The sequence below is a fragment of the Amia ocellicauda genome, chromosome 20 (genome assembly GCF_036373705.1).
Source record: "Amia ocellicauda isolate fAmiCal2 chromosome 20, fAmiCal2.hap1, whole genome shotgun sequence".
NCBI lineage: Eukaryota > Metazoa > Chordata > Actinopteri > Amiiformes > Amiidae > Amia > Amia ocellicauda.
In genome coordinates this window covers 7,690,576-7,717,855 of record NC_089869.1, presented here as the reverse complement: position 1 = coordinate 7,717,855, position 27,280 = coordinate 7,690,576, and the positions used below count along the sequence as shown (strand labels likewise).

Here is a 27,280-nt window from a genome sequence, read left to right as displayed (position 1 = left end):
TAGTGGTAACAATTTTTCCAGACATCTGCTTTCAGTTCGTCTCTGAAGCTCAACCCGGAAGGGTGGGCAATATTTCTGATCGCTGTCACTCACCGGGCCTTGGAGCTGCTTCCTGGAGGACTGCCTCTCCATGCTCTTCCTCTCAAAGGGCTTCCGAATGGAGGGGAGGCTCTCGGGGAAGAAGCTGAAGCACTGGAGCTGCTGCAGGACGCGGACGTGCTCCTCCTGGAACAGGGAGATCAGGTTGCCGTCACGGCTCCCAATCCCAGAGAGCTGGGGAGGGAAAAACACTGCTTTTAAAAACACAGGGATTTAAAAACTGTATACATACATTTAGCAGGTAGCAGAAGCTATCCATGTTCACACACACACACAAATGAGCGGAGTATTCAGCGGAGAAAACCTACATTATTGTTTAAGAATAGCTCATAGGGTGACTTTTGAAAATTTGAAAGCTTGAATTGTGCCCCTCCTCCATGGCATTGTGACTGTTAAAGGGGGCGGGGCGAGTGGCAGTCAAACCCACCTGTAGGAGGGGCTTGAGCTCGCCGAGGGTGAGCCAGACAAACTCCTTCTGCGACTTGGCGAAGCTGCGCACACAGCTGGTGAAGAGCTCCTCGGCGCAGCGGTGGAACTTGGGCAGCTCGTCCAGCAGCTGGGCGTTCAGGGCCTCGTAGTTGTTGCGTGCCGACTGCAGCTCCTCCTGGATCTTCTTGTCCTTTATCTTCTCCGCCCTCTCCTTGATGTTGTCGTAGTCCAGGAGCTTGTCAAAGCGCTTCTGGATGAGCTTGTGCGGCCCGGCGAACATGCAGAGGAGCTGGTTCAAGGGTGAGATCACCAAGTTCTCCGTCGTCTCTTTCTGGAGGGCGGTGGGGGAAAAGGAAGGGCACACGGGTTAAAACCAACCAACCAACTACTTCTGCCCTTGTGTAGCGTCTAATTATGTCTTAGTTTTCCACTTCAAACCAACGTAGATTGATAATAAAACTAGGACAATTGTGCATTGACTTCATGTATAATTTAAACTGTACTTAACGCTTCATAAAACATTAATGTCGGAACATTTGACAATGCCCATGTTACCGCAGTGTACTTACAAACTGTGTGAACTGTTTGTCGCTGATGCATCGATGAGCCTTTTGGAATCTCTCCAGATCGGTTTGGTTCCGGTCACTGTAAATATCACAGAAACTAATGGCAGCCAAAACCTTCACTGATGCCGACTCCTGGAAGGCATAAGCATAACACAAAATCAAAATAGAACAAACGCAAAACAATAGACTAAAAATATATAATTTGAAAGAATCAATTTGAAATCTCCCTGCCCATTTTCCAGTGTACAAAGTTCATTCAAATTTGACTTAAACTATTTATTTCATAAAGACAGACTCGAGAACCTAAAGAACCCACCCGGATGTGCTGCAGGTACAGGGAAATGTCTCTGATGAAAGACTTGATCAGTCTTTCCTGCAGCCTGAATCTCTTCTCTGCTTCGTCAAAGGCCTCATCTTTAATCTGGAGAAGAAAGAAAAGTTGCCTTTTTAAGGATCTACGGTATTGCAAGAAATGAGAGATAGTTGAAGATATGGAGCAAGGTGAATTGTGGGTAACGTCAGACACTGTGGGGTTCCTACTAAATCTGCAAACACAATGACAAAGTCTTTGGGAGATTCAGAGGAATTTGAAGGTTAAGAAGGGGGAACAATGGCAGCAGTCAGAGGCAATGTGAAGAACAGTCAACTAACCTGTGGAGAAAACCCTGTGAGGTGCTTCAGATGACTGCTGACGCGGTTGGACTTCTTAATGATGGAGTGCATGCTCAACTTGGAGATTTTGTCGATCAGGGTGTCCTCATCGCCCTTTCTGTACTTCACCACTGAAGAGAATAAGACAGTCAGGTAAGAGAAGGAGCAGGAAATTATGTTTAATACAGTCAAAATATATTTCTATCACTGAAGACTGCAGGAGAAGTCATCCCAACTCACTGTAAGTGGTAAAGTAGACAATATATATATACACTCACACACACACACACACACACACAACTAAACATACATTCTCAATCTTGATTTTGGAGAAAGCATTTCCCGGAGCAGGGTCCTTACCCAGGTCTTTCCTCCTCTTGTACTCGTTGATGTTGACGTTGATCTCCTTCACGGTGAGCACGGCCTCAGCCAGCTGCTTCTTGTCATGGTGCGACTCAGGTGTGGCGCTGTGCAGCTCCATGAGCAGCAGGGGATACCGCATCACCCTCTGCACCGGCTTGATCAGGAATGAGCCCAGGTTGATGTAGTTGGTCTTCCCCCTGTTTCACAAGGGCAGAACACGCTCAGGTCATGAACTTAAGAAGATCACGGTGCAGAAACAGAGACACTGCACGCTGCAAGGCCATCAGCAGGAAAGCCGTTATGCCACCCTTTCTTCAAAAAGCCAGCTATTAGTGTAGTTCAGGAGTAGGCAAGCCTGGTCCTGAAGTGCCACAATCTTCCAGATTTTGTAGGCATCTCTCAATCATCAATTACTAAATATCTGGAACAAATGGTAAGTGTGACCAATTAAGCCAAGCACCAAATTGACGATTGAATGTCCTTGGGTTTAGACCAAATCAAAACCGTGCCCTACCTATGTTTGATTTGATCTAGCCCTCAGTCAAACTATCAGAGGATATTTTATTGAAATTTTACTAAAGAAATGTCCACTGGTTGACTGACAACTTTCAGATGCTAATGCAATTACTTAGTCATGCAATTAATCTTGATCTACTCTCTGAACTTTCATTTGGAACACTGCAGTAATTATGTTACTGCTTAACTACTGCATTTTAAAAACATCAAATATATGAAAAAGACAATTGATTGGTAGATGATGTTTACGTTAATTAAAAGTAAATAAAAAAAAAAAAAAAAATTAAAATATTAAAGGAGACATTTTCCGACAAAAATCTAAGTTTGGTTAGTGCAGTTCTACTGCATTCCGCTAGATGGCACTTGGGTACCAGGGGAAAAAAATCTCTGACTCTCATGTACACCTATGTGGATCTGCTTTGGGAGAACACGTCAAACACAAACACACACAACAATGCCAACCCAGTTTTAAAACTACAGAACACCACATCAAGCAGCACAAAAAATATTCAAGTAATTGTTCAACCAATAGTACAAGGGCATGAGGAAACTGAACAAAAAGGTTAAAAAGGTTAATGAGAGGAGCATGCAGTCAGAAATAGCACATGCAGACACTGGCAGCGTTTTTGGGGAGCTGAGAGACTTACCACTCGCGATACACTGCCCTGTGAAGGGGAAGGGAAGCCATCGTGTGGGGAAAAGGAAACAAATGGAAAGAGTTAGGCCACCTTTTTTCCCCGAGGCACAGGAAGAGAAAAGACAAAAGTTTAAAATATCCTTCACGCTTTATTGCAATTAACAGTTCTGCGGATATCTGCCTGAGTGACAAATGGATCATATTCGACAAAGAAGAAATGTCATGGCAGGTCCCTGTGTGGCCTAAAATACATCGAACTCCACTCATGGCAGGGTTTTTACACAAGTTCATCTCAGGAAAATCTTTCATCAAGCAGTCTTATATTCAGTCAGCTGGGGAACAAAGATTGTGTGTAATACAAAGGCAATAATTTGGAAAGCTTTTTATGAGGACCTGTCATAACTTGAGTTTGAACACTCATTTGCCTGACTGGTTACCCATCCCTCCTAAACAACTTCTGAAAGAGTTTCATAGCTGAGAGCTGACAAAAATAAACCAAAAGAAAGTAACACCCATTAGCATCTAGTACTGTTCGTCTAACATTTTGTGGTAAATTGGGCACATATCTTGACTTTTGTTGAGTTTCTCTTTTCCCCTAATATTGAATATACCTTCACATTCATACAGATATTTAGAAGTGTTTTATTATTTTTGATCAGGCATTCTAAGAGGCATACTGAAAGGAAGGTTGAACTTTTAAACAGATTAAAACCATAAGTTGTGTTTTAAATGATCCCAGCTGTGGCACTTTGTTATAAACGACTCCAGGCCTTAGTAACAGTTGCCGCTACAGAACTCAGCTTGTAGTCTTGCAGGACAGCAGAGCTGGGCCAGAACTGCCATAAATCATGTTTTGAAGAAGAAGAATAAATGTCAGCCAAGTGTAAATCACTCTACGTATGTGGTTAATTAGAAATCGCTCAAACATGAAGACAGCTTAAATGTGGTAATAGAATATTCAGTGTAATAGAGTAAAACTAAAATGTTATCTTGGAGATATTTAAAGATAAAAAAGTCTCTACATGTCAAAGATGTTTTTAAGGGGATTTGTTGAAAACAATATAAATCAATTACGAACAATAAGGACACACTATTATGCTGTTTATGCTGAAAATGTATCTCCCATCAGGGTGTTCAAGTTTGTAAATGTTTTCGTATTTTACTAGCCATACCCCCCACAACACCACCATGCACACTCATTTATATTGAATGCTACTTCTAAAAGCAGCTGTCATGGGTACTTCAACAGAGAAGCATTCACAAAAGTCTTATCCTGTTGCAGTCGATTTTAAATATTGCTAAAATCTTAAAAATCACTAACATCTCAATTTTTTTAGATATAAACAAAAGCAATTATATTCCCAGTAAAACTGAGTATTCAAAGTAACAAGTATCACGTTTCTTGCATTGTCAACTAAAAGAACTACTGTTGTTTTCAGTATTAAAACTTGTGTAATGAAAGAAAAAAGTTTAAGCAATATTCTCTTTAAAATGTTGCAGACATCTCTTTATCAATGTAGTTTTAATTCCATGTGCGCAGTAACTGTTTGACGACAGGACATTTTTTAATCTTGAGAAATGACGCAAGCTTCTTGAATGAGGTATCTTGGACAACTGAAATCGGTTGCATATCCATTGGGATCATCTCCACTATCAACCTGTTTTCAGACCGAGTTTTGACATTTCCTACCAGTGTAGGCTTGCATAGTTGTTTGTCTGGGCCCTACATCCTCCGTGCTAGAACCTCCCCCAGTCGTACACTGTGGGGGGGGCATAAAAACCAAATTTTTCACATCAGAGAATGCTTCACATTGTTTGAAATCTGAGAGTCTCAGCTTTCATGGGATACCAAACACTTGGGAAACAACACAACAGTGAAGAGTGCACATGGGATTAAAGAGAAGCACACGGATTTGGTCCAATGGGTACCAGAGGGGTTTGTCAGTTGAAGGGGTTACATTTTGTTAAACAAACAATTCTATTTCTTTTTTTATCTCCAACTGTTTATTTGTTCTATGCTTTCAGAGTACATTGGGACATTAAACTGTGGGAATTTCAATAAAAACTGGAAAATTGGAGGTGTTCTAAAACTTTTGACTGGTAGTGTAGCGAGAGATGTTACATGCAAAGGATGATTTAGTTTCATGTGTTTCAGCATCAGTCCTGTGCTGCCACTGTAACTAAATCTACATGTCAAACATTGCCTTCTCTGTTTGTCAAAACACACTCACACAGCACACCGTCACTTATATCCTGCTCCCACAGTTGACATTGCAAATCATGAATAAAAGCATGCAGGATATTGGGAATATTCACGTGACGGAAGTACACAATGAAAAAAATGCAGAGAACAACACTCTGTTTGAGTCTATTATTTTTTGAGCGACACATCCTATACAAATCCCAGAGGAAAGAGCACAAGAAAGGATGCAACAACCACAATTAATAATAATATCCCAACATAGTAAGAATTTCTACCCATCAGTTTCTACTCTATTTTAAGCAAAGTTTTACGTAACAAGAAAACAAAAACGCTCTTAACTTTATAAACATTTAAACTATTTACATCCCTACTGGGAACCCCAAAAAATTGCCACTGTTACACCTTAGATTCCAATTCAATTTCAACACATTTCCTGTCAACGATACAGCTAAATAGACCCACCTCCATGGCTGGCTGAAACTGTCATATGGAGGTAAAACTGGGTGAGGCACATTCTTAAACTGCCTTGCATTACATAGCCATGAAGCGGTGGACAGGAAGTTGCAAGACGCCTACACGCACTGTGACGTTGTTGCAACCCGCCAGCTGTTTGGCCTTCGCTGCTTGGCCATGCATTTCAAAAGCCTTGCCAATAGCCCCCCACGTTACAGATTACTGTTAAACTGGAAAGGAACCTGCTAAGCACTTGCTAAGTGTTAAAACCTCAGAAACAGAACTCCTTCACACATTCTTCATGTACGAAACAAAGGTCAGGGATGTCTTAGCAACTGGCGTCATTGTGATATAATATTCCTGGAGAAACGGATCTCAACGCCAACCTTATCTGATCTCCCCAGGACTCTTATTCTTCCATTGTAAAGGTAATAATTAGTCACAGGAGTAAATAGTAAGACTGAATGCCAACCCCACAGAGCGTTCTCCTTAGGCAAGGCCAGGCCTGTCAGACACCTGCCAGGCACCAGTTGTGCCAGGAGACAGGACATGCAGTGCTATAGGGTTTTACCTCAGCTTCTCCAGGCACTCCAACACGTGCTTCTGAATTGTCTCGTCTTTCTCGTAGCACTCCAGCAGGGAAATGGCATCGTCGTGATTCTGACAGTACACTTTATACACGTCCTCCAGCTCCGTCTTGAACTCTAAGAAGACTGTGCCTGTCAAACGGTAAAAGCATACGGGGCTTTAATGCACATATAATGGTAGAAATGCAGTTAGTCACTAATGTTTAGCTAGTGTTGTTAAAATACATAATGTTGTAAATATAGTATGAGGTACTTGTTCTGTTGAGAACCTGTAAGGTCACCTTGGATAAAGGCATCTGACAAATGAACACATACAAATTCAATAATTTAAAATATTGCAAAATCCCACCACTAATTTCCGAATTGAGTCACTACAGTCTAATTAGCCATCAGGATCTCATTCACTTAGCACACTGCAGGCACACTGTAGGTAATATAGTATTAATTTCTATGGCATTCATCAATCATACCAAAATGCTACAGCCTATCTACACTAGCAAATTGTGCCAATCATCATATCTGTGTTTACAGGCCTTAAGTACAAAGTCGGAAGAGCTATTTGTTATGCATCAGCAATAAAAATATTATTGATCAGCAAATGCAAAATTATGACTGAGTATTATGTCTGTGATTGTGTTTATTCCTGCACAGCAAGATGCAAGAAAAGTGCATTTACTGCAAATGATGGTCATGATTTAATCATAAATGTTAGTGTTCACAAAAGGGCTAAGGTATGCCACTCCACAACTAATGGCTGATAAGACCCAGTCTGGAGTTTTGAGGTTAGAACGTATTTCATTTTGACCTCCCCAGAGTGCGAAATTCTGAAAAATCTAAAGAAAAAAAAAGAATTGGAATTACAAAATTGCCATCCACTGCCCTAAGCCCCTACTTCTACATCTGAACAACATGAATGGAATATTAAATGTGCATAAATATGAAGGTCACATTCAGAAAGCAGTTTTATCGTCACACATACCTATGGAGTCTGTGTCCTGCAGGTTTTTATATAGACGTTTTGAGAGATGAATCACTGAGTTAATGTTACCAAAGAGACCTTCAAAGTCTACATTCTGCACCTACATAAAAAGAAAGAGAGAGAGAAAGTCAGCAACATTAAAAATTCAAGATTGGATTCCTTCACTAGGTAATTAAAGCGGTTTTCATTCCTCAGTGGATTCAAATAAACCTTACAAGGGAACTGAATTCAGCATTACTTAGCTGAAAGTGTAGCCGGGCAAACACCTTAACTTTGTGCTCTGTTCTCTATGAAAGTGGTAATCTGTCCAGCTTCCTAATTAAGAAGAGTCAATCTATAGTATCTGGGGTCTGTGATATCTCGTACCTATTCAGAAAGCAGGAGATATCTAAGAATAAGAAGAGGGTATGAGCTTAGGCCCTGGTGGTACCTGTTTCTTCTGCAGCGGGTGGATTATCTCCTTGACACACATCTGCAGGTCTTTGATGTAATCCTTCTCCGTCTGCAGGAGCTCCTCGATGACCTTGGCCCTCTTCTCGATCATCCTCTGTTCGGGGTTCTCCGTGGCGGCAGACGCAGGGGCCGACTCCAGAGAGGAAGGGCGTGCTGAGAGGAGCGTCATCTCTGAAAGCACAAAGAGACGGTGGTGAGATTCCCCCACACTCCACAGGGGCCTCAGGAATCTGAAACACGGGGCTTTGAAAGAACTGTACTGCCCACCGAAAATCATTTCCGCTTTCAAGGCCGAGGCGTCTACAAACCACCAAGATTTCATATCAAAGCAGTAGCCAATTCTTTATCTACTTATTTTTTCTTTTCCTCCCCTAGACCCCAGTTTTGGCCTTTCATTTAACTCGCTCACATGTTCAGGAACCGATATGGATACTTGGATAGTGGCCATTATTCACTGTAAACCAACAGTCTTCGTTTCTTTTCCCTCCAATAATGTTTGCAACTTGTACTTGTAAATTTTAACCATGGAAAAAAGCTAAATTCTGCACTGTAAGTTGCTGCCCAGGATTAGTTTCGGGAAACTGATCGGTATCATATTTAATCGGAGAAAAGTAGGACAAGTAGCAAATATATAGGTCTGTGACAAAACTAATTTCAGACAAAACCATTCGTTTTCTAATTCCATGAATGTACCGTAGCTGTTATTGTAGACGTTTAACAAATATAGAGTTGGAATAACAAATTATTCATTTGTACTTTTAAATAATTCCCCACTTGGAGTATTGTGTGACTTCATATTTGGATGTGTGTATGTTTTACATAGGAGATTACCAAATCCTGCAGACAAACTAGATCACATTCACTGGCAAATCAAGACAGACATACACCCAAGGAAACATGACAAAAGATCATTCTAGAACGAGCCGCACCTTAAAAATCTAGGTACGGCACTCGATGATTGTTAACCCTGCTACGAATTAAATCCGGGGTGTGGTGTCGGCTAAGCCACTGAGATTGATATCTGTAATAAAGTGGATCAGCTTATAACAGGACACAGCACATATATATTATTGCATATAAAGAAAAGCTTGCCCTTCCTAATTTTGGCTTAACAGTACAACCAGCTGGCAGCTTAAATGTTGCAAAAGTTGGGTGTAACCACTCATACAGTAATCACAAGTAACAAAAACACTTAAAAAAAATAAAATAATAATAATAATAATTATGGTGACAGAAAATGAGAATTTAGACTATAGCTGTTTTACCTCATACACCAAAAGGGGCAAATACTAAATACACTTAAAAGCCAAGACATCCTGAGTACAGGCCATGGCACCCTAGCAGTTTTTTCACAAGTTGCTTTATATCCAGACCCAAACAGTTGGACAGCAACCGTTGAAGAATCCTACATCAGTATTTTCAAACACTAAAAAACAAAAGGACATGTTGCAAATCTTGATGAACTGCTGTTCTCCTTAGGAACATATACGGCAGCATCTTTGAAGTCCTGCACCTTCTGTCACCCAGTTCTGATCTTGCCAATCCCGGCCAGCATGGAAGCTGGAGAAGTGAAGGTATGATTCATGCACTGGTGGATCGAAACAATGTGCTACAGCCTCTGACAAGCTCTGTCTTTTGTCTCGGACACAATGGGCCGTGGCAGCTCACACAGAGACATGGCGAGGTGAGGGCTGGACACAGCTCCAGGACTGGCAAAGAGGACGACGTTAAACAAAAGCATTCAATTGGCACTTTACGCTGCAGGCTGTACCATTCCTCTGTATATATAATTACAAACGTTACTACCACCAGTCTGAATACAGAAAACGTGTGATACTTTAAATGTCTTTCTTGTAGGACTAATTGAAATCTCACACCATGAAGACCGACGGCTGGTGATTTGACAACAAGCTATTAGAGGAATGCAGACAGTGTGGGCTTTGGAAATTGGATGTGAGAAACTAGGTCCTAGTTGGTTGCATTCTGCTTATCAGCCAAACAGCAGAGCAGCGAACACAAATAAACACACTCCATTGTCTGCTCAATGAAACACGTTTGTCAGCAGGAAAAATAAACTAAAAATGGAAGGAGTTGCTATGCTGATCACTTGAAATGGATTTCTGAATACGAAATAAGACTGCAGCTGTTTTTGTTGCTTCTCCAACATTATCAGTACCATCCAGGCATACATCTCTCCCTCTCCCTGCAGTCTTAATCTCCCTTTTCCCTCTGAACCTCAGGTTAGGTTTCCTCTAGACAGCGCCCCAGATTATGCTGTCCAGCTGCTAAACAAGTCTAGGAGGAGCTGTCTGATCCACAGGCCACCTGCCTCCCATTGCAAAACACCAGCACCTCCTAAGACAGCCTGGGCTTCTCACCCCGATCTACGGACTGTGCCGGGCACTTAAAGGAAGCAGAAGCAATGTAACGTGTTTGAGAATTACAAAAACAGGTTTCGGTTCCTATTGGCCGTCATCTTCCACAAAGATGTTATAAACTGAACTCCAGGGGCCGCTTTCTGTGTGTTTACTAACAGCTACAAGGTACTTCACAGCCCCACTAAACATAATATAAAATCTGGGCGCTTGCTAAAACAGACACCATATTTAATTTTGGATTATAATAGGTAGATGTTTGACTATACAAACATGCATTCTATGTAAATAACATATAAAAAGCATGATTTCTATTAGTCAAAACCTGATTCTGAAGAAGAAACGCCAACTTTCCAGTTACTAAATCGCATTGTGAAAATAAAACAAAATGTAGAACAATGGCTAGAAAGAGGTTCGATTCAATTGTGCAGCAGAATACAGTGCATGAACATTCAAAGTAATACAAAAATATGATTGAATTGAGTTGTTACAAGACAAACTAGACAACATGATCCGAAAACAAAAGAAAAACTTACTTTAAACCCTAGAATCGAGCCCTGGCATTCCTGAACATGACATTGTCAGTGTGAAGGAAGCTGCCACAAGAAGTTATTCCATTGTGTTGCAAAGCACTTTCCTTCCTACTGCAGCTTCACTTTCATTGATGGTTGTCCAGCTCAATCAATCCCTCCAGCTCCTCTAGCTTGAATACAAGGTCAACTAAACACTCTTTTAAATTCTTCAGTCCGCCACAACTGAGCACAAACAATCTGTTTTGTACTGCTTTATAAACCTTAGATTATATTTTCCTTTCTTCACTGCTGGAGATCAGATGGATAATTAATATGAAGATTTAATCTCAACAATCTTAAATCCTAACCAGATACCTAAGCAGCCTATATTTGATATTAATTGTGGGCTTTCATGGGTTTATATGTAATAAAACCTTGAAAGTCTTTGGTCAGCGCTAACCAGAAACATACAAGAGAGACATAAAAATTGGCTGATACTTATAAGGAGGCCAGGAAGCATTAAAAGACTTAAATGATTGAGTTCAAATTCTACTCTTCACCCGATGTATTCCTTCCTTTCAGATGTGAAAATACAGTATATATTATACAGTCTAGTGAATAGTTAAACACTTAATCCCAGACAGGCACAATGGCGTCTATATTAGTGCTGACATTTACTGGAAATAATTGGTTCTGGCATTGTTAGTTTTCTTAAATAGACCACTGTGTGTCTAGGCTCCCGGTCAATACAGCACTATGAATTTCACCAGCTACAGCGTAAGAGTGGGTGATGAAAAGATGGCTGGTTTGCGTAAAGATACGTGCACTGAACTTTTCACATTCATAGTCATGCATTCCAATATATTTCACATCGTCAGAAGCAGGCAGAACAATAACAACTTTTTGAAGAACCTCAATATGGTTAATTGTTAGTAAAAAAATCTACATTTATGACACAAGACCAAGTGATGGATGATGACCTATACAAAGAATGATATCCTCCCCCCCCCCCCCCGCCTTTTTATCAGTCTAGGAAGATTTCACATTCTGTTTGGTATGTGCTGAATTTATATATGCCATTAGATGTATGTATACAGAAAAGTGCATTGCAAACTGATAAAAATCCAACAGGCTGTCAAACACAAACATATACACACACACACACACACACACACATTTAGTCACATGCAGGTTTAGACTGCAGTACTAACTTTGCAAAACAACAAAATTAGGGGTTAATTTCAACCCAGTTTACTGTGTACTGTGGCTATTTGGTGCCTTAAGCTAAAAATACTTCCTTGTAAATATTTTACTTCTGGAAGGCGTGAGGCACATAAAGGATACTGAAAATAATGCAGAGGTTAAACTGGAAAATTGGCATTTGTATCTCACCAGGTATAATGTAGTTTATCAATTATTTGCTTCTGAAGAGCCAAATAAACTATAGTCAATTTCTCAGAGTAGTTTTGGTAACATCTCAATACACCTGCATGTCCTTCTAGTAAGTTATGTAAAGCATTAATAACTCCACATTATGCAAATACAATCACTTTGTCTGTATATACAAACCTACTTTAATTATCAAGAATAGTTACAAAACAACAATTCAAGTAATATGACTTTTAATGGTGTTATTTAATACTGGCATTGTTATATGAACACATTCTAAGCATTTAACAAAACTATTACCAAAACAAAGGACATGCAACAGCTTTGCAAATAACACTCAAGTTCACGCTTCACAAATCACATAAAATATAAAATAAGACAAATGTATAGCAGTTTCCCAATTAAAATGACATGCAACCTTTGCGTTTCCACTAACTAAAGAACTTGCGATTAACTTCAGAAATTCAGCCATGTTCAATGATCTTCAGATGTGCAAACTAAATGATTGCAATATTCTGCAAACTTGGTAAACGACACGCACCCACACACGCACACAAAGATGGTCATGTATGGTTTCCATTTGTCGTTTTCATTCATTCAACCTGCTGTCCTTTACGTACCTGGTAACCAAGAAGTGCTATATTAACATAGGATCCACAGGTGTAACCTATCCCATTTCTTCATTGTGAAAAAGAATAGCATTTAAAAGCGCTTTTAAAACCTGGAAACGACTCCCTTTGACTCCGTGCCAGACTGTATCCTCATTGATCCTTCATTCTTCTCAGAGAAACGCCATTCTGTCTCTGGGATGGACGTATTACCATCTGAATAGCTGGGAACCACCAAAGATTAGACGCATCTGAATGAACACGCAGCGGCGGAGACCAAAGCCTGGATGTGGAATCCACAGAAACACTGGCCACATTCCCGTAGCGCAAATGTCTGCAGTTCTGCGCAGATCTGCAGAAACCCACGGATCCCATTGGTGGAACTGTACAAACCCATGCACAACTGCGGAAAACTGCGCTACATGAAGGCAGCTACACAACAGGCGAGATTAAGCTTCTGGTGGGGGTATGCTAGATCTGTTCATACACATTGGAAGACTCCTTACCGATGTAGGCATTACAAATGTGTCAATTAGAAAAGAAAAAGTATATCTCATGGAAGTCACATACGCAAATAGGATACTCTAACTTACTGTACTCACGCATATGATTTGGGTCAACTATTGTAATGCAAATTTCCCCCAAAATGATTATGCGGTGGATTTGGATATAGTATAAGAACTCACTGTGATTAAACCATCCCTCAGTGAATGAGCACAGCAGCTGGACTCCACACACATGCTGGTGTGAAGAGCAGGTCATACATCAGACCACTGATCCAGTTCCGTGTTTCAGGCTTCTCTTCAGATGACCTGACCATTGCCCTGACCCTCCAGCCTAAATGCCATGGAGATCTTAGGGATATTTCAGTAAACCTATCTAAACACAGCCACTCCCTGCCTTGTGTCAGAACGGCAACCCACCCAGATCTGTGAAAACACACAACCCACACTGCTGTGTGTGTGCAGCTCATTATGTAAGCTCTATCTAAGGTTACATTATATCTCATGATTCTTAAAAGTTTTTTTATTTTACCAAGTTAATGATACTGTTATGACTGTCTCATTTACAAAGTTATTTGTAAAGTTATCCATACAATTAACTATTGGAATGTGTATTTGCAATTGAGCTTTTATCAAAACTACTAATAATAACACCACCACCACATCATTAAGTAAGCTGCAACTAAAATATAAATATGCAACAGGTAGCAACAGTGGATGCCCCCCTTTCTTTTATTTGGGAGAACAATCGGTCTTTCTTCATCTAAGAGTCTGAAACCTGAACTGGTTTCCATGGGAGCATGGTATTTGAGAGAAGGAAAGGCCATGCGATATAAAAAAGCTCTCCCAGAGAAAGATGAAGGTAAGCTTTCAGTATGGCTGTGTTGAAAAGACAAGCTCCCTCTCTCCCTCCCTCTCTCCCTCTCTCACTCATCTGAAACCCACATATCTGCCTCTGCATTGCTTAAATACTTTCACTGTTTTGGGTTTCAGTTTTGAACTTCTTTTGACACGCTAGCTGGCCTAGGGCAGCTAACTTTGGTATCAGCTGTAGGTATTTACAGTGGAAACGCAGTATATAGGCTATTCAAACCTTCACAAATGCACACACATGTAAATACCCTGTCTAGAAATATATATCTTGTGAAAGAAGTTTTAGCTCACAATACAGCAGCTCAAAGTTCACAGCAGGCCCAGTTTCCATGGCAATGCCAATATAAACAGGTTTGTAATAACAGCTCATACATCTCTGACTGAATGAGTCTGACGGGACCTGCTTAGACACCCTGGCAGGTTGTTCTCCAAGGAATAAAACTCTTTACAGGCTAATTCTTCTTGGTCAACTTGCAAGAGGCCATGGGCATGCAAATAAAAACCACTTCAGCTGACAGCATTAGTGGATTTTGTTGCTCTCAGACATTTTATCTACGGCAACTGCCTCACAAGTCCACCACGAGTAGCAAAGGAAAGTGTATTTAAAAGAGGATTGTACTCTGGAGTTTTATTTCAGTCATTAAATCTTCCTCTGCACGGCAGTATTCTGCTTCTTCAATCCTGGATATTAATGCATAAATAACTATGTTGTCTGGTTCTATATACTCTGTATATCGACACATTAAAAAAAGCTCATGAAGTCTATGGAGAGAAAATAAAAGAAAAACTTTAGAAAACAAAATTCTACTGTGCTGGGCTCTACAGTTCAAAAGGACAAACGGTCACATACCAGATCAGACTGTATATTTTGTTTCTCATTAATGTAACATCCAAGTCTGAAAGAGCTGCTGATTATTTATTTGGGCTTATCATGAAAATGAAAGTATTTTCTAGGCAAGAAGAGAGTCCATGGGAAAACTGATAATCTCTTAAATGTCTAAATCAGAAGGCACATAATATGAAATGGCCTTTCAGATGAACTAAAACTAAAAAAAGTTATTTATTAATGTATATATGGGTGGATTTGTGTATTCAGTTATGGTTTTTAAATGCTTTCTTGTTCAATTCCATTACGAAATTCCCAATAATTGGACATTTCAGTAATTCTTGCACAATTTAAGGGTGTTGTCTTTCTTTGGGAAAAGATTTGCGGATTTGTATTCCTCTTCTCAAATCGTCAGCATTCAAAATCCATACAATTAAAAATCACTATGATCTTATGCAACCAAATATTTGTAATTAACAACACAGTCAAGCTCAATGTCCTTTATTTGTTATCCTGGCTATATCAAATTCCAGAAAAAATACAGTATTGAGTGCCATTCGAAATACACTTAACTCTTTCAGACAAAATGCAAAATCGTAAATGCTTGAAACTAGGGTTACTTACTGGGTTTAATAAAGCGTAGGTGTGTATGTGTTCTAATTAGCAAAATAAATAATAGGAAATTAAATTACTTGAGATAAAAGTGAAATTCTGCAGAAAAGTTCAAAATAGGTGTATTGTATGTTTGGTTGCTTTAAAGGCCAAAAAGCAAAGCGATATGATAAATCCGACCACTGCTTTGCCCCTGTATGACTGAAAACGTTACAGCAAACGATCTTAACATGCATTGTTAGTGTGCAAATGGCTTGCATTGCATTTGACCCATATTTGTTAATCTTCCGGCTCGTGGTCTGGAGTTTTACTATGAGGCTTTGTCTGCCGTCCCTTGAAGACCTCAGGAAAGCCCCGGGTTTGGGGTGGGTGTCTAATCCCCTGCAATCAGCACTGGGATTAGCACTGGACAACAGCCTGTGGTTTGGGGGCAGGTAGGAGGCCATTACTCCATCACATAAGGACAAAGACTTCACCAAAACCTCATTATGAATCATTGACATTAAAGAGGGGAGACAAAAATGGAAGTGTATCTGGTTAATAACACATAATTCTCCTGGAAGCCCCTCAGCTGTATCAGAATAATAGGTAGAAGAGGTGGGGGGGATTCTACAAAGTATCTGTAATAATAAGTACTAAGTAATGTTCAAATTATGAATCAACTTCAAACTTTGTGGTAAGAGTGCACTTTGAATTCCGCAGACCGACTTCTAACTGTGTGTATTTAGATGTACGGTTTCATATGTTAATGTGGCACTCCAGCGTTCATTGTACTGATTTCCCTTCCAGATAAAATGTAAATTCATAAGCATCTGTATTTGACTATCAGTGGTCTTCTATTTATGCTTAAAACAGTGGTTAAGAATTTAAGACCAGTGACAAAAGAGATAACACATCGAGCGCATATGTTTACACCCCAATAACTAACTGATCTAATGATTTTATTCAGCTGGTTCTTGAAAGATCTTAAGGTATTTGCTTCTACAACATGGCTGGATAACGTCCCAGACTCCCACAGCCCTCTGTCGCTAACTCAGCATGCTCTTAGACGTCCTTATCCTCCTTACACTCTCTCAGTGTTGTGACGTGAGTGTGTGGCGCTGTTTATTAATGACTCAAGCCAGGGATTACTGTTTGTATTTAGTGTCGGGTGAGGTTGGGCAGGGGGGATGGTCGGACCCACCTGTTAAAACACAAACGGGATGCTTTTGCAGGAATGCAGCCTGCCAGCAGGCCTGTCTGACTGATTGGAAACTCGCAAACACATTCCCTGTATGCCAAAGATAACGGGAGAAAGAGCTGAACACAAACACCATTAGCCAAAACTCTCCAAGGTCTGCAATTCTTAACTGAACTTCTTAAAAAAAAAAAAAAAATATATATATATATATATATATATATATATATATATGCAAGAGAGTCAAGCAACCATTACACTTTGAGGAATTCCTCCAATCTCAATCCAGAGCTAATTCATTTCTCACCTTTGTTTTGGATAAAAGGTTTTGAACCCGATACTAAATGAGCAATATAGTTTAGCTTAATGTCCCCACCCATATACAACTAAACCTGTGGGAACTAGAGGCATTCAGCAGAAAGTCCAGAGAATCTACCTGTGCAGACAAGGCAGTGACAATGTTAATGCTACTGCTAAAAAACAAAAATGAAACAACCCGCCAAACTAGTTTCCCCACCTGAAAATACTGTGAAGATCGCCTTTCAAGGAGAGGAACTCCTTCTCACACAAGTATCGACGCAACTCTTACACACTCATAATTCATAGTCTGCTAAATAGGAATAGTATGAAGATGACAACTTCAAATATATGTTCTGCTGAATGAAGCTCACAACTAAATGCTTCACAATTCGGTGCTTCATCTCATAAGGAATGTCAGACTTTAAATACAGATTCTCTCTCTCTCTCTCGTTTACCTTGCATTTTTTTCCTGTTGGTAGCAAACTCGGACTGCCTTAAGGAGCTGGGGGCCGTTTTCCTGTAAACGCTGTTTCTGTCCAGGGAGCCATTGAAGATTGGCTTCCTGGTTCTGCTGCAGTTCTCATACTCAAGACCCAGCTCCTTCACGTCCAGACTCATCCTCTCCTTCCTGTCATATCTGTCATAGCTGTAATCATCGTAGCCTCTGCTTGGACCCTCATAAAGAGTGTCCTCCCGGGCAGTGGGTTTGTAATCCATCTCGTTATTCCACTCCCTGTAGTGTCTTCCTCTCCGGTCATATTCCTCGTACCTCGGGTCATCCCCTCTTGGGCGTCTGTAGCACCTGCCTTTCCTGTCATCTTCGTAGTAATCCTCTGACCACTGAGCTCTTCTGGGATCCCCATACCGTTTCTCGGGCAGGTCACCCTCTCTGTACGTCTTGTGGCCCCTATTGGAGGTCCTGTCGTAGTCCTCGTACTCCCAGTTGCCGCTCGGGCGATCCCGATAGCGGTCGTCCTCCCTCAGGTGGCGTCTCTCGTACTCCCAGTTGGCGTTACTGTAGTCCCGGTATGGCTGTTGCTGCCTGGCTGTGTACCTCTCCTGTTCCCAATCCTCTCTCCTCTGCTCCTGGCTGAGCTTCTTCTGCCGCAGGTTCCGCTCATATTCCCAGTCATCCATGGTGTTGTCCTTGTGGCCGCTGGACTGCCCGAGGACCACATTCCCCTTCATACCCAGAGTGGCAGCGACTCCTCTGTGACCTGCGTTACCTCCAGCACCAGCCGCATTCCAGAAAGACGGAGCGTGAACGGCTCCACCTGACAGGCATACTGCAGCACTTAGCAGGGGCTTGGTCTCAGCTAGCTCAGTTTGCAACTCCCCTTTCGCTTGGCTGCTCCCAGCTCAAGTAGCACAATCTCTTCTCCACCTGATCACCCAATGGGCTGTGAGACACTGCTAGGCAAAGCACCGGGTTAATCATTGAGCCCAGTCACATGACAAGGATTACAGCACTGGCCCCTTTCTAATTGGGCAGGGCTACGTTTTGCAGCAAAACAGTGCCTCTTTCTGCTTTCTTCCAATCTTATCTTCTCTCCTTCAGCGTCTTAGGTGTTTATAACTCACCGCCCAGTAACTGACTGCCTCTTTTTTTTGTCCAATAAGAAAAACACTTTTTTTTTTTTCCTCTCTGGACTTGCAAAGGAAATAAATGTTGTGAACTTTTGTTTCTGGTTTACACTTGAATGCTTCCAAAGTTTTGTTTTGACTGAAACAATAGGTGTTGAATACATAGTAAGAGGGGAACAAAATTAAAAAAAACACAAGAAGCACAATGCACTTTAATTCTGAGAAGAGAGCTTAGGTTTCAGGAAGTTTTAGCGTGCATATTGGAGCCTAAACACTTTGTTTATTGGTTTTTCAGTCAGATAAAAGGCTTTCCAAACTGCAGTCTTATAAACTCTAGGAAAAATAAATACTTTCACTGACTTTGTTCACTGCAAAATGTAAGCGGAACACTTTTATTTATTAAAATAAACTACTTCACAAATAGACTCCTTATTCAAAGTCAGCCATGTAGCAAGAAACTGGCTTGTCCAAACAACAATCTATTGTTATCTTCAGTCCCCGTTTTCAGTCACTATCCTTTGGGGGGAAAGAAGCACAATGCCTATTCACAACACATGAGTATCCTCCAACTATCGAAGCATGGGAATGAAAATCGAAAGCCTGAACCCAAATGCTCCGAGAATCTTTCATTAATCTGGGTGCATGTGTTTTTATTTATTAGCTTCCACTCACTTTAATTTCTACTTGTGATTTCAAAATGACATTCATAGAAAGGAACCAGTCAAGCGAGAATTGGAGAATTGCAGACTAATAAAAGCTGAATCACTAGAATCCGGTTTTCTCGCACTGTTTTACCTTTGAAGAGAGTGTTAAATCTCTCTTGGCAGTTTACACCTCCAGCATCAACTCACACATAACAGTTTCCCCCCAGTATTTGTTTTTCAATAAGGAAAAAAAGTTAAGTCTACTGTTAGCATACATGTCTAAAGATGCTACCCTTACATGTCCTTCAATCCCACCGATTTCAGTGAAGTGAAGTGAACACTACCACACTTTCGTAAAGCTTTCAAAATGTATCTTCAAAGGTTAACACTTCATTGCTTTCTAACTCCAATAAATACTTTGGAAAGTTCCTAACAACTCCATCCAGTCAACCTGATGTGTGGAAGTACAGCATATACAGTCTTTTTATTATCATCATATAATTTATTTCTGCTACTAGTCATGTTTTGATTATTTATCCCCTCCCCCCAAAAAATCTTAAATGAAGTTCAGAATTCAATGTAATCACTTATTTATTCATACTGTAGTATAAAAGCAGGCCCTGACCCCATTACGCACAGCTTTATTACTTTTCAGTTTCTTTTTGCTTTCTTTTCCCCCAGCTGATTAAGCCGCAGTGATACAACTTAACATTGCCAATTCCACATTTCGGTATAGGTGTCGATGCCTCATTCTGCAGTCAGTGACCAATTCATTCTTATTCCCTGAGCATAAATCTCTATAGCAAACATCCTCTTATGCACGGACGTCCCCTGTCTGTTTACAACCGTGTCCCACTGAAACAAAGGGTGATTTCTGCCCAAACCACACCCGCTGACTACCTTTGACAGCCCGGCAAAGTAACCAGATGCATTCATCAAAGTGAAGTCAAACCTGAATGAGGGGTTCTGGGGTTTAACATTTAATGAGGGCAAGCACTCAAGCTAAGGTGAGAAAGTAACAATGTTCAAATATTCTCATACAATTCTATAATTCTTGTAATTATTTAAGGTAGACTTCATCAGAACCTTTATGAACTAAAAAGACCAAGTTCTGAATAGTGGCTGAGATATAAGGAAGAAAAGATTCAGAATATGGTTCCTTTTAATAAAATATGAAAATATAATTCAGTTCTGTCTGAAATCAGAAGGCCCCATTAATCTCGCCCCTCACAATGTGCCATTCATCCAGGAGAAAGGCCTGTGTATCCACAATAGGATGTAACATTAAACTGCCGCCTGTATAATGGGTGAGAGATCCACCGATTCAGCCACTTGGAACTTTAAACTTTGATCACTGAAGTGCAATAAGGTATTATATGGCAACCTATATTGGTGCAAAGAGTGATACCAATGATAACAATGCTCGACTGTTTAGAAAGCAACAGAAACTGAATTTTAGTAGTTTACAAGGGCCAGTTTATATGTTTTAAGGTGTTAAGAACCTCTACTTTTACTGGAATTCCATAAAGACTTCATTCAGTTGTGTTTTGACTTAAAATAATAAAATAGGAGTGCAACTGAATTACTGAAAATACTATTTGTTTTGAAGAGATAACAGCCAACTTTAGAACTGGCCCACCAGTAACCACAGCATCACATTGAAAGTAGATTAACACAATTTATCTTAACAGCTCTGGCCCTAGGACTCCAAACCCTTCTATAAGTTTATATCCGGGGCAATGTTTAAAAACGCCATCAGTGAATCAAATGTATCCATTGTCAAGTACCGACCAAGCTGTAATCTGTTATCGTGTAGTTCTCTTATCTTTACGAGTCTTGTGTACCCAGCTGTATGACTCTTCACTGCCTCAGCTACTTATAGTAAACACTGCTGGCCTTTAGAACTACACTTAAAGCAAGATGACTGCAAATAACAAATAACAAAACCCACAGATACCAAATTACCGAAAGAACAACAAATGCAGAGTAAATGTTTGAAGAAGGACTTGTGATGGTAAATCATTTTGTTAAGCAAGAAATCAGTCTAATTTGGAACAATATACCTTTTTTTTGGCAATATATTATTGCCAAAGTATGTTCATTGTAAACATTAAGCATTTTGCTATATCATTCTAACGGGAAACTGTCAGCTCAGCAGTTTGTCACTGCGAGGACTTCGGTCCCAGCTCTGAAAAGCATTTTAAATTTACAGTTTAGAGTTTACAGATAAAAACACAACCACAGATCATCCGTTTTCTCACAGACAAGTCAGCAGGAATACTTTTTCATATAACCCAATACAAAAAACACATTCCACTTAGAAATGCTGTTCAAAATTTGTACAATGTACATGGTATTAGTGAATTAAAAGTGATCTTACTCATAAAGTGGAGCACAATTCTCCAGAAAAAAGGTGACCATATTCACATTCAATTGTAAAAATATGTAGAACACTGATTTTCACTGTCCTACCTGGCAACCTCGAGACTCCCATATTGAAGATCTGATTAAAAATGGCTGTCAAATGAATAACTGGACGAACTAGGATGTTCCAAAAGCGAGATGATTTTTGGTCTTTCCGAGCCATGTTTCCTTAAGGACACAATTCACTAGAAACAGGACACGTAAAGGCCTAGGAATCCCACACCAAGCACCAGGCAATGAAGCAGAGTTTTCAATGTCTGTTGGTTCACGGACAGAGGAATGTAAGTTTCACGCTACATGTATGTGTGAAAAGTTTTGACCATGAGGAATACATTCCAGCCACCTTTAACACAGCTGCTAAAATATTTAAATTGTTAATTAGCATAGCATTAAATCTTCTTAAAGCAGTCTAAACGTTTCTCAAGCTTTCTTTTTCGTGTCATTTTGTCTTTAGGTGGTTTATTTATAACTTTCCTTGCTCTGTCTGTGTCAGAAAGTTAAAGATGATCGTATCCACAACATGGGGAGTGCTGTGATGGCATTGTGCTTAGCTAGCATTTTTTCCCTAGCAACCAGGTAATTAAAAATTAATCTTAGCACATTCAGCCTCAAAAGCAAATGTGAGTCCATACATGTTTGTTGTCTTTGATGTATGGTTTAATAGCTCTGTTGCGCTCTTAACCCAGCAGGTAGGCAACGCTCAAGAAACCAGCAAAAGGCTTTTTCCTGTGCTTAGTCAGGTGTTTGCCGAGACATGTGGGAATGGTGTGCGGAGACAGCAGCAGCACAGAAACCAGACTGCAGCTCACTCTTGTGCAGGCAATCAGATAACTGTGTTTGCCTTCTCTTCTCTTCTCTCCCTAGGTGAGGCCTAGGTCAAACAGATAGCACTGACACACACTCGGCACACAGCAACACAAGAAAAGTTTTGAGACAAGAGGAATGCTGGGAAACAGTTACTGTGCCATGACAAGTGTCTCGATCACCAGGAGACTCACCTGCAATTAAATCATGCTATACCAGGTCTTGAGCAGGATTAAATTAACACAGCCACTAGCTTTTGATGTTAAATTACTTTTACCTACACTGCAATCATACGTCCCTTAATTACAGAACAAGAAATATACAATTTTCACAATAGTGCTATAACAGAGTTATTTAAATACTTGTTCAGTTCATTCCCATTTATTTTCTTCTAATGAAACATATGACCAGACATTTGAACAAGGTCTAGTGAGCAAATTTGAAAGGTGTGCAACAATATTGACAAAGCAGTTGGGCCTTCCTTCTATAATCCCTTATTAAATATTCAAGTTGAACAGAGAGAAAATATATGGTAATTCATTCATTTAAATTAGAACATTTCAATTTTGCAATATCTTTAAACTTATTCTCTATTGACAGTGCATAAATGTTGCAACTAATGTTTAACATGATTAATACCGATGTACAAATGTGATATATATGCTTACTATATAATATATTATATGTATGCTAATCTGTGAACAGGCAGTTTAAGCGAATACCTGTACATTTGTATTTTTTCCCCTGCCATTACTCTCTGTAATATCACTTTAATAATAATATCACTGCCCTCCAGAGTGTACAACTATTTGTGCAGAATTTGTTTTTTATAACTATGGAACAACACACAAAATAAACTAATTAAATGGTCTATGAATCCCCAAGTATTGCCATTGATGGGGAGTGTTCCATTCAAAGAGAACCTGAAACTAAACTAGAAGTTTTAAAATCCATATCAACCACAGTAATAGGTTGTGATTTATTGATTAATCCATCTGCTTTTATATATTTAGACTTATATATTTCCTTTCATGGACCAAATATTACTCTGGAGCAAAGACCTGTCCAACTCGTCCAGTAACGGGTGCTATGCAAGAACTGTGACTGCCACAGGCTATTAGTACAGTGTATCTTACCTGTGAGCTGTTGTTGCTCCAAGGTAAGAGATTCAATGTTGAAGGTACAGAACTCCATGTTTTCCTGCGTTTGTGCCCTGGCAGTCTCATCCTCCTCTTCCTCGAGCATCAGCCGTAGCTCCTCCATCGTCTTAGTGTAGATTTCAATGTCTCTCTCCACCTCCTGAAGCCTGAGCAGCAGCGCATACTGATCTTGTTCCGTCTCTTGACCATCGCCACCATCTGCTTGAGGTCCTTCTACCTCATCGAAGACAGGCTCCTCCGGCATCTTAAAAGAGCAGGCGTCCTCGTGCACGAGACTTTCCTGTGGCCTCGGAGAGCCGGTGTTCTTCCTCGGAGAGGGCTGTGGGGGAAGGGGAGCAGGTCTGGAGGGCTTGAGCACTGAGGGACTCTGGGAAGGTCTTCCTTCACTAGCAGCTCGAGGACTCACCAGTGACATTGAGGGAGAAGATTGTGACCCTGAGGGTTTGAGGGCCCGGGGTCTGGGAGGAGGAGGTCTCAAGGCTCTTCTTCTTTCTAGGGAAGAAGTGTCCTCCTGCTGACTCTTGGAGGTGGGAGAGCCTCTCATGATATCGTTTTCACTGCTGTAATCCAGGATGGAGAAATGCCTGGACATCCTCTTAGTGTCTCTTTCCTTGTAACCCGGTAGACTCATTTCAAACTCAGCCAGCTGCTGAGAAAGTTTGGAATCCAGGTCAGATGGAGAACTTGCCAGACTCTCCAGCGTGAAAGGTCTGGATAGGCCATTTGACTCCAGTCTTTTGGAATCCGCTGGCTCACTTCTGCAACCAGGTAACAAATTGCTGTCAGTGACGCTTGAGTGGCGGGGTTTGTTTTTCAGCTTCTGGTCTTCAACCCAACATGCTAGGTCCTGGAAAACCTCATTTTTGCTCTTAGAAGCGAGCTCACGTAAACAGCCACTGTCTTTAGACCAGCTATTGTGTAAACTCTCCTGATCTTTGTTTCTTGGTAATAAGCTTAGTGTTCTAGTAGCGGGTGCTGGAGCGACCTCGGTATTGCTACTTCCAATCTTTTGGTCTGCTGACGTATCTGCTACAGTGCAGTGCCGCCTATTGCTTAAAGAATGTAGACTTGGCCTTGGAGGAAGCCTGGGTTTGGAAGGGGCCGAATTTGTTCTTGTAATTCCTCTACGAGAAGGAGAAGGGCCGTCTTTAGTGCTTTGTGCAGTGTCTGCTGTTGCCCGGTTCACCCGATTCCCTCGAGAAGTGTCTTTTGTCTGATCTCTGCTAGGATCTTGGACCTGCTTTGAACTGACAGGTGATGATTTTCCATCTGAAGGATCTTCCATCCATGTAGTTTCGGATCCGCGATAATCAGATTTGTCGAAGTAATCCAAGTCCCACACTGGTCTGCTGTCTTCTTCACTCTTACAGTCGTAGCTGTTGTTGTTACTGGTATCATAAGAGCCATAGCTAGGTTTGTTCTTCATTTCTTGGGTGTATTCTAACGTCGATTGCTCCACTTGGTTCTCAGTCACCTGCTCTTCGATCTTGACGAACCTGTGAGGGAATATTCCCCGTCTGCCGTTGACAGCCCCCTCAAGCCAGCCATCTTCCAAAGTGTTGATAATCTGGATTTTGTTGCCCACGTCAAAGTCAAGTTCTCCCGGTTCAATGGCCCTGAAGTCATAGAGAGCGATTCCGTACACCCCCGTGGCTTCCGTTGTGCTCAGTGCAGACTCTTCCACAAAACCATCTCCTTCGTCATAAACATCATAGTCGTCCTGAACTGCTGGATCCTCCCGGACCTGCAAATGGCCCAAAAGCTCCACAAATCCTTCGGGAAAAATCCCTCTCCTGCCCTCCAGCTCCCCCTCAAACCAGCCTGGCTCCGGGATTCCAATAATGGTGATGACGTCACCCTCCAGGAAGCCCAGCTCTTCCTCCATCTGGGCCGACAGGCCCATCAGAGCACGGGCCTGGCCAAGGGCGTAACTGGGGAGCTCGGACACTGACCGATTGGACAGCTGGCGAGATCTGGAGGAGAGGTGTAGCACCTTCACACAGGACATCGGGAAGATTCCCTTCGCACCCCAGCAATTCCTTCCTCTCAACCAATTAGTGTCCACGGTGTCTTCACCTACGACGACATCACCTGAAACAGATGCACCCAGGAAGATGGTAAGTTTGAGACACAACAGAGAAACTGCTGTTGTGCCAGACATGACCCCCCTTTAATTTTAGCTGGTTTGACTTCTGAGAGTTTGAAGTCATGATGTCATAAATCTCCTAAACCCCTTCGATACAGAATACGTCCAATTAGTAAACACACTTTAAAACAGAACACAGTATTTATTATTTCTGCTTGCTTTAACTAAGCCTTTAAGACGAGACCGCTCTTCTGACTGCTTCAACACTGTCAGACTGAGACATCTCTTGGTTGCCAAGGGAAACTGCACTTTTCCAGCATCCAAAACTATTCCTGATTAGAATAAAGACAATTCAGACTTGGCAATTACCTCGATTGAGGAGCAGATTTCCAGAATCCAGGGCGCTGAAGTCATTGATGCAGACATACAGCTTGTCCCCCCTTTTGGTGTTAGGAATGGTGACCGGCTCCACGAACGTGCTGGGGAACTGGCCTGAAAGAAGAACGCACACCCTCAGGGACAGAAACGACACGCACCACAGCACAACTCATCCATACACTCTGAAGATAACACCATCAGAATGGACAGCCTTTTCATACTGAAGGTTTGAACGAGTTTCTCAAGCACTGAGTGAAGTCAAAGCTGAGGCTACTGAACTGGAATCACGTGCAAACTGAACTGGAACGACTCCAAAGGATAAGTTACCTGACCTCCAGCCTGCTCTACTAATCTGGTTATTACAATGCTTACCTTAAAGTGACAGTGAGGGCCAACAAAAGAACCTTTGTCTTATTTCAGTGGTAGCTTTCTATAATAATTATGGGAGTTTGTGGTATAGAATGCTGTAGACACATTGAAAAAGCAAATAAAGTGGGAATCTAATCTTTTAATTGTATTCTAGTCTTTTTTCACTTGAAATTGACACAGAGGGAGGAAATGATCAGACCATTGGCAGGGCAGTGAAAGAAATGGTGGTTGGAAGCAGTGTCTTACCTGTGATGCCATCTTTGTTCCCGAGCAGCCAGAACTCGTCCACCAAGCTGAGCACCTCGATGACATCACCGGCGAAGAGAGGCAGCTCCTCGGAAACGCTGGGGCGGAACTCAAACACAGCCCGCACCACAGAGCCTGGCTCCATCGCTCATCACCTGACACACACAGACAGAGATGGAGATAGGGTGAGGATGGTGAGAGTCAAGCATAAAAACAAACAGGGTCTTGGAACCTCCATTTTTTTTAATGTCGAAAAAAAATTAAGTAAGAACAGCCAAACATTCTGAATTGATTTTGAAATCACAGATTAAACTCAGTGACTTGGATATTTCAGAGCTGACATTGGCTAAGATGTTGGGAGGGAGAAAGCAAAGCCGATTCAAGATAGTCTACTCTTTCCAGGGAGGATTGAAATTCTCTTCTGATGATGTGGCATTAGTAAGGCAGTTTGAAACAGGGACACAATAAAAAACA

General features: G+C 41.1%; 1 protein-coding gene across 3 annotated transcripts in view; it reads right to left on the bottom strand.

The window, feature by feature from the left end:
• Positions 1–27,280, bottom strand: part of dnmbp (dynamin binding protein) — a 48,751-nt gene that overhangs the window by 3,462 nt on the left and 18,009 nt on the right. The window contains exons 2-14 of one of the 3 annotated variants that reach the window (XM_066692726.1): positions 26,807–26,961; positions 26,183–26,305; positions 23,704–25,818; positions 7,914–8,107; positions 7,484–7,583; positions 6,489–6,636; positions 3,272–3,289; positions 2,106–2,305; positions 1,746–1,876; positions 1,411–1,515; positions 1,098–1,226; positions 527–859; positions 94–273 (exon numbers count right to left, since the gene is read on the bottom strand). In XM_066692726.1, the coding sequence (XP_066548823.1) occupies positions 94–273; positions 527–859; positions 1,098–1,226; positions 1,411–1,515; positions 1,746–1,876; positions 2,106–2,305; positions 3,272–3,289; positions 6,489–6,636; positions 7,484–7,583; positions 7,914–8,107; positions 23,704–25,818; positions 26,183–26,305; positions 26,807–26,951 (3,921 nt within the window). In that variant the 5' untranslated portion in view covers positions 26,952–26,961. Of the gene's footprint in view, positions 1–93; positions 274–526; positions 860–1,097; positions 1,227–1,410; positions 1,516–1,745; positions 1,877–2,105; positions 2,306–3,271; positions 3,290–6,488; positions 6,637–7,483; positions 7,584–7,913; positions 8,108–17,566; positions 18,649–23,703; positions 25,819–26,182; positions 26,306–26,806; positions 26,962–27,280 lie in introns of those variants that run through there. The other 2 variants (XM_066692727.1, XM_066692728.1) reach the window with 2 other exon arrangements.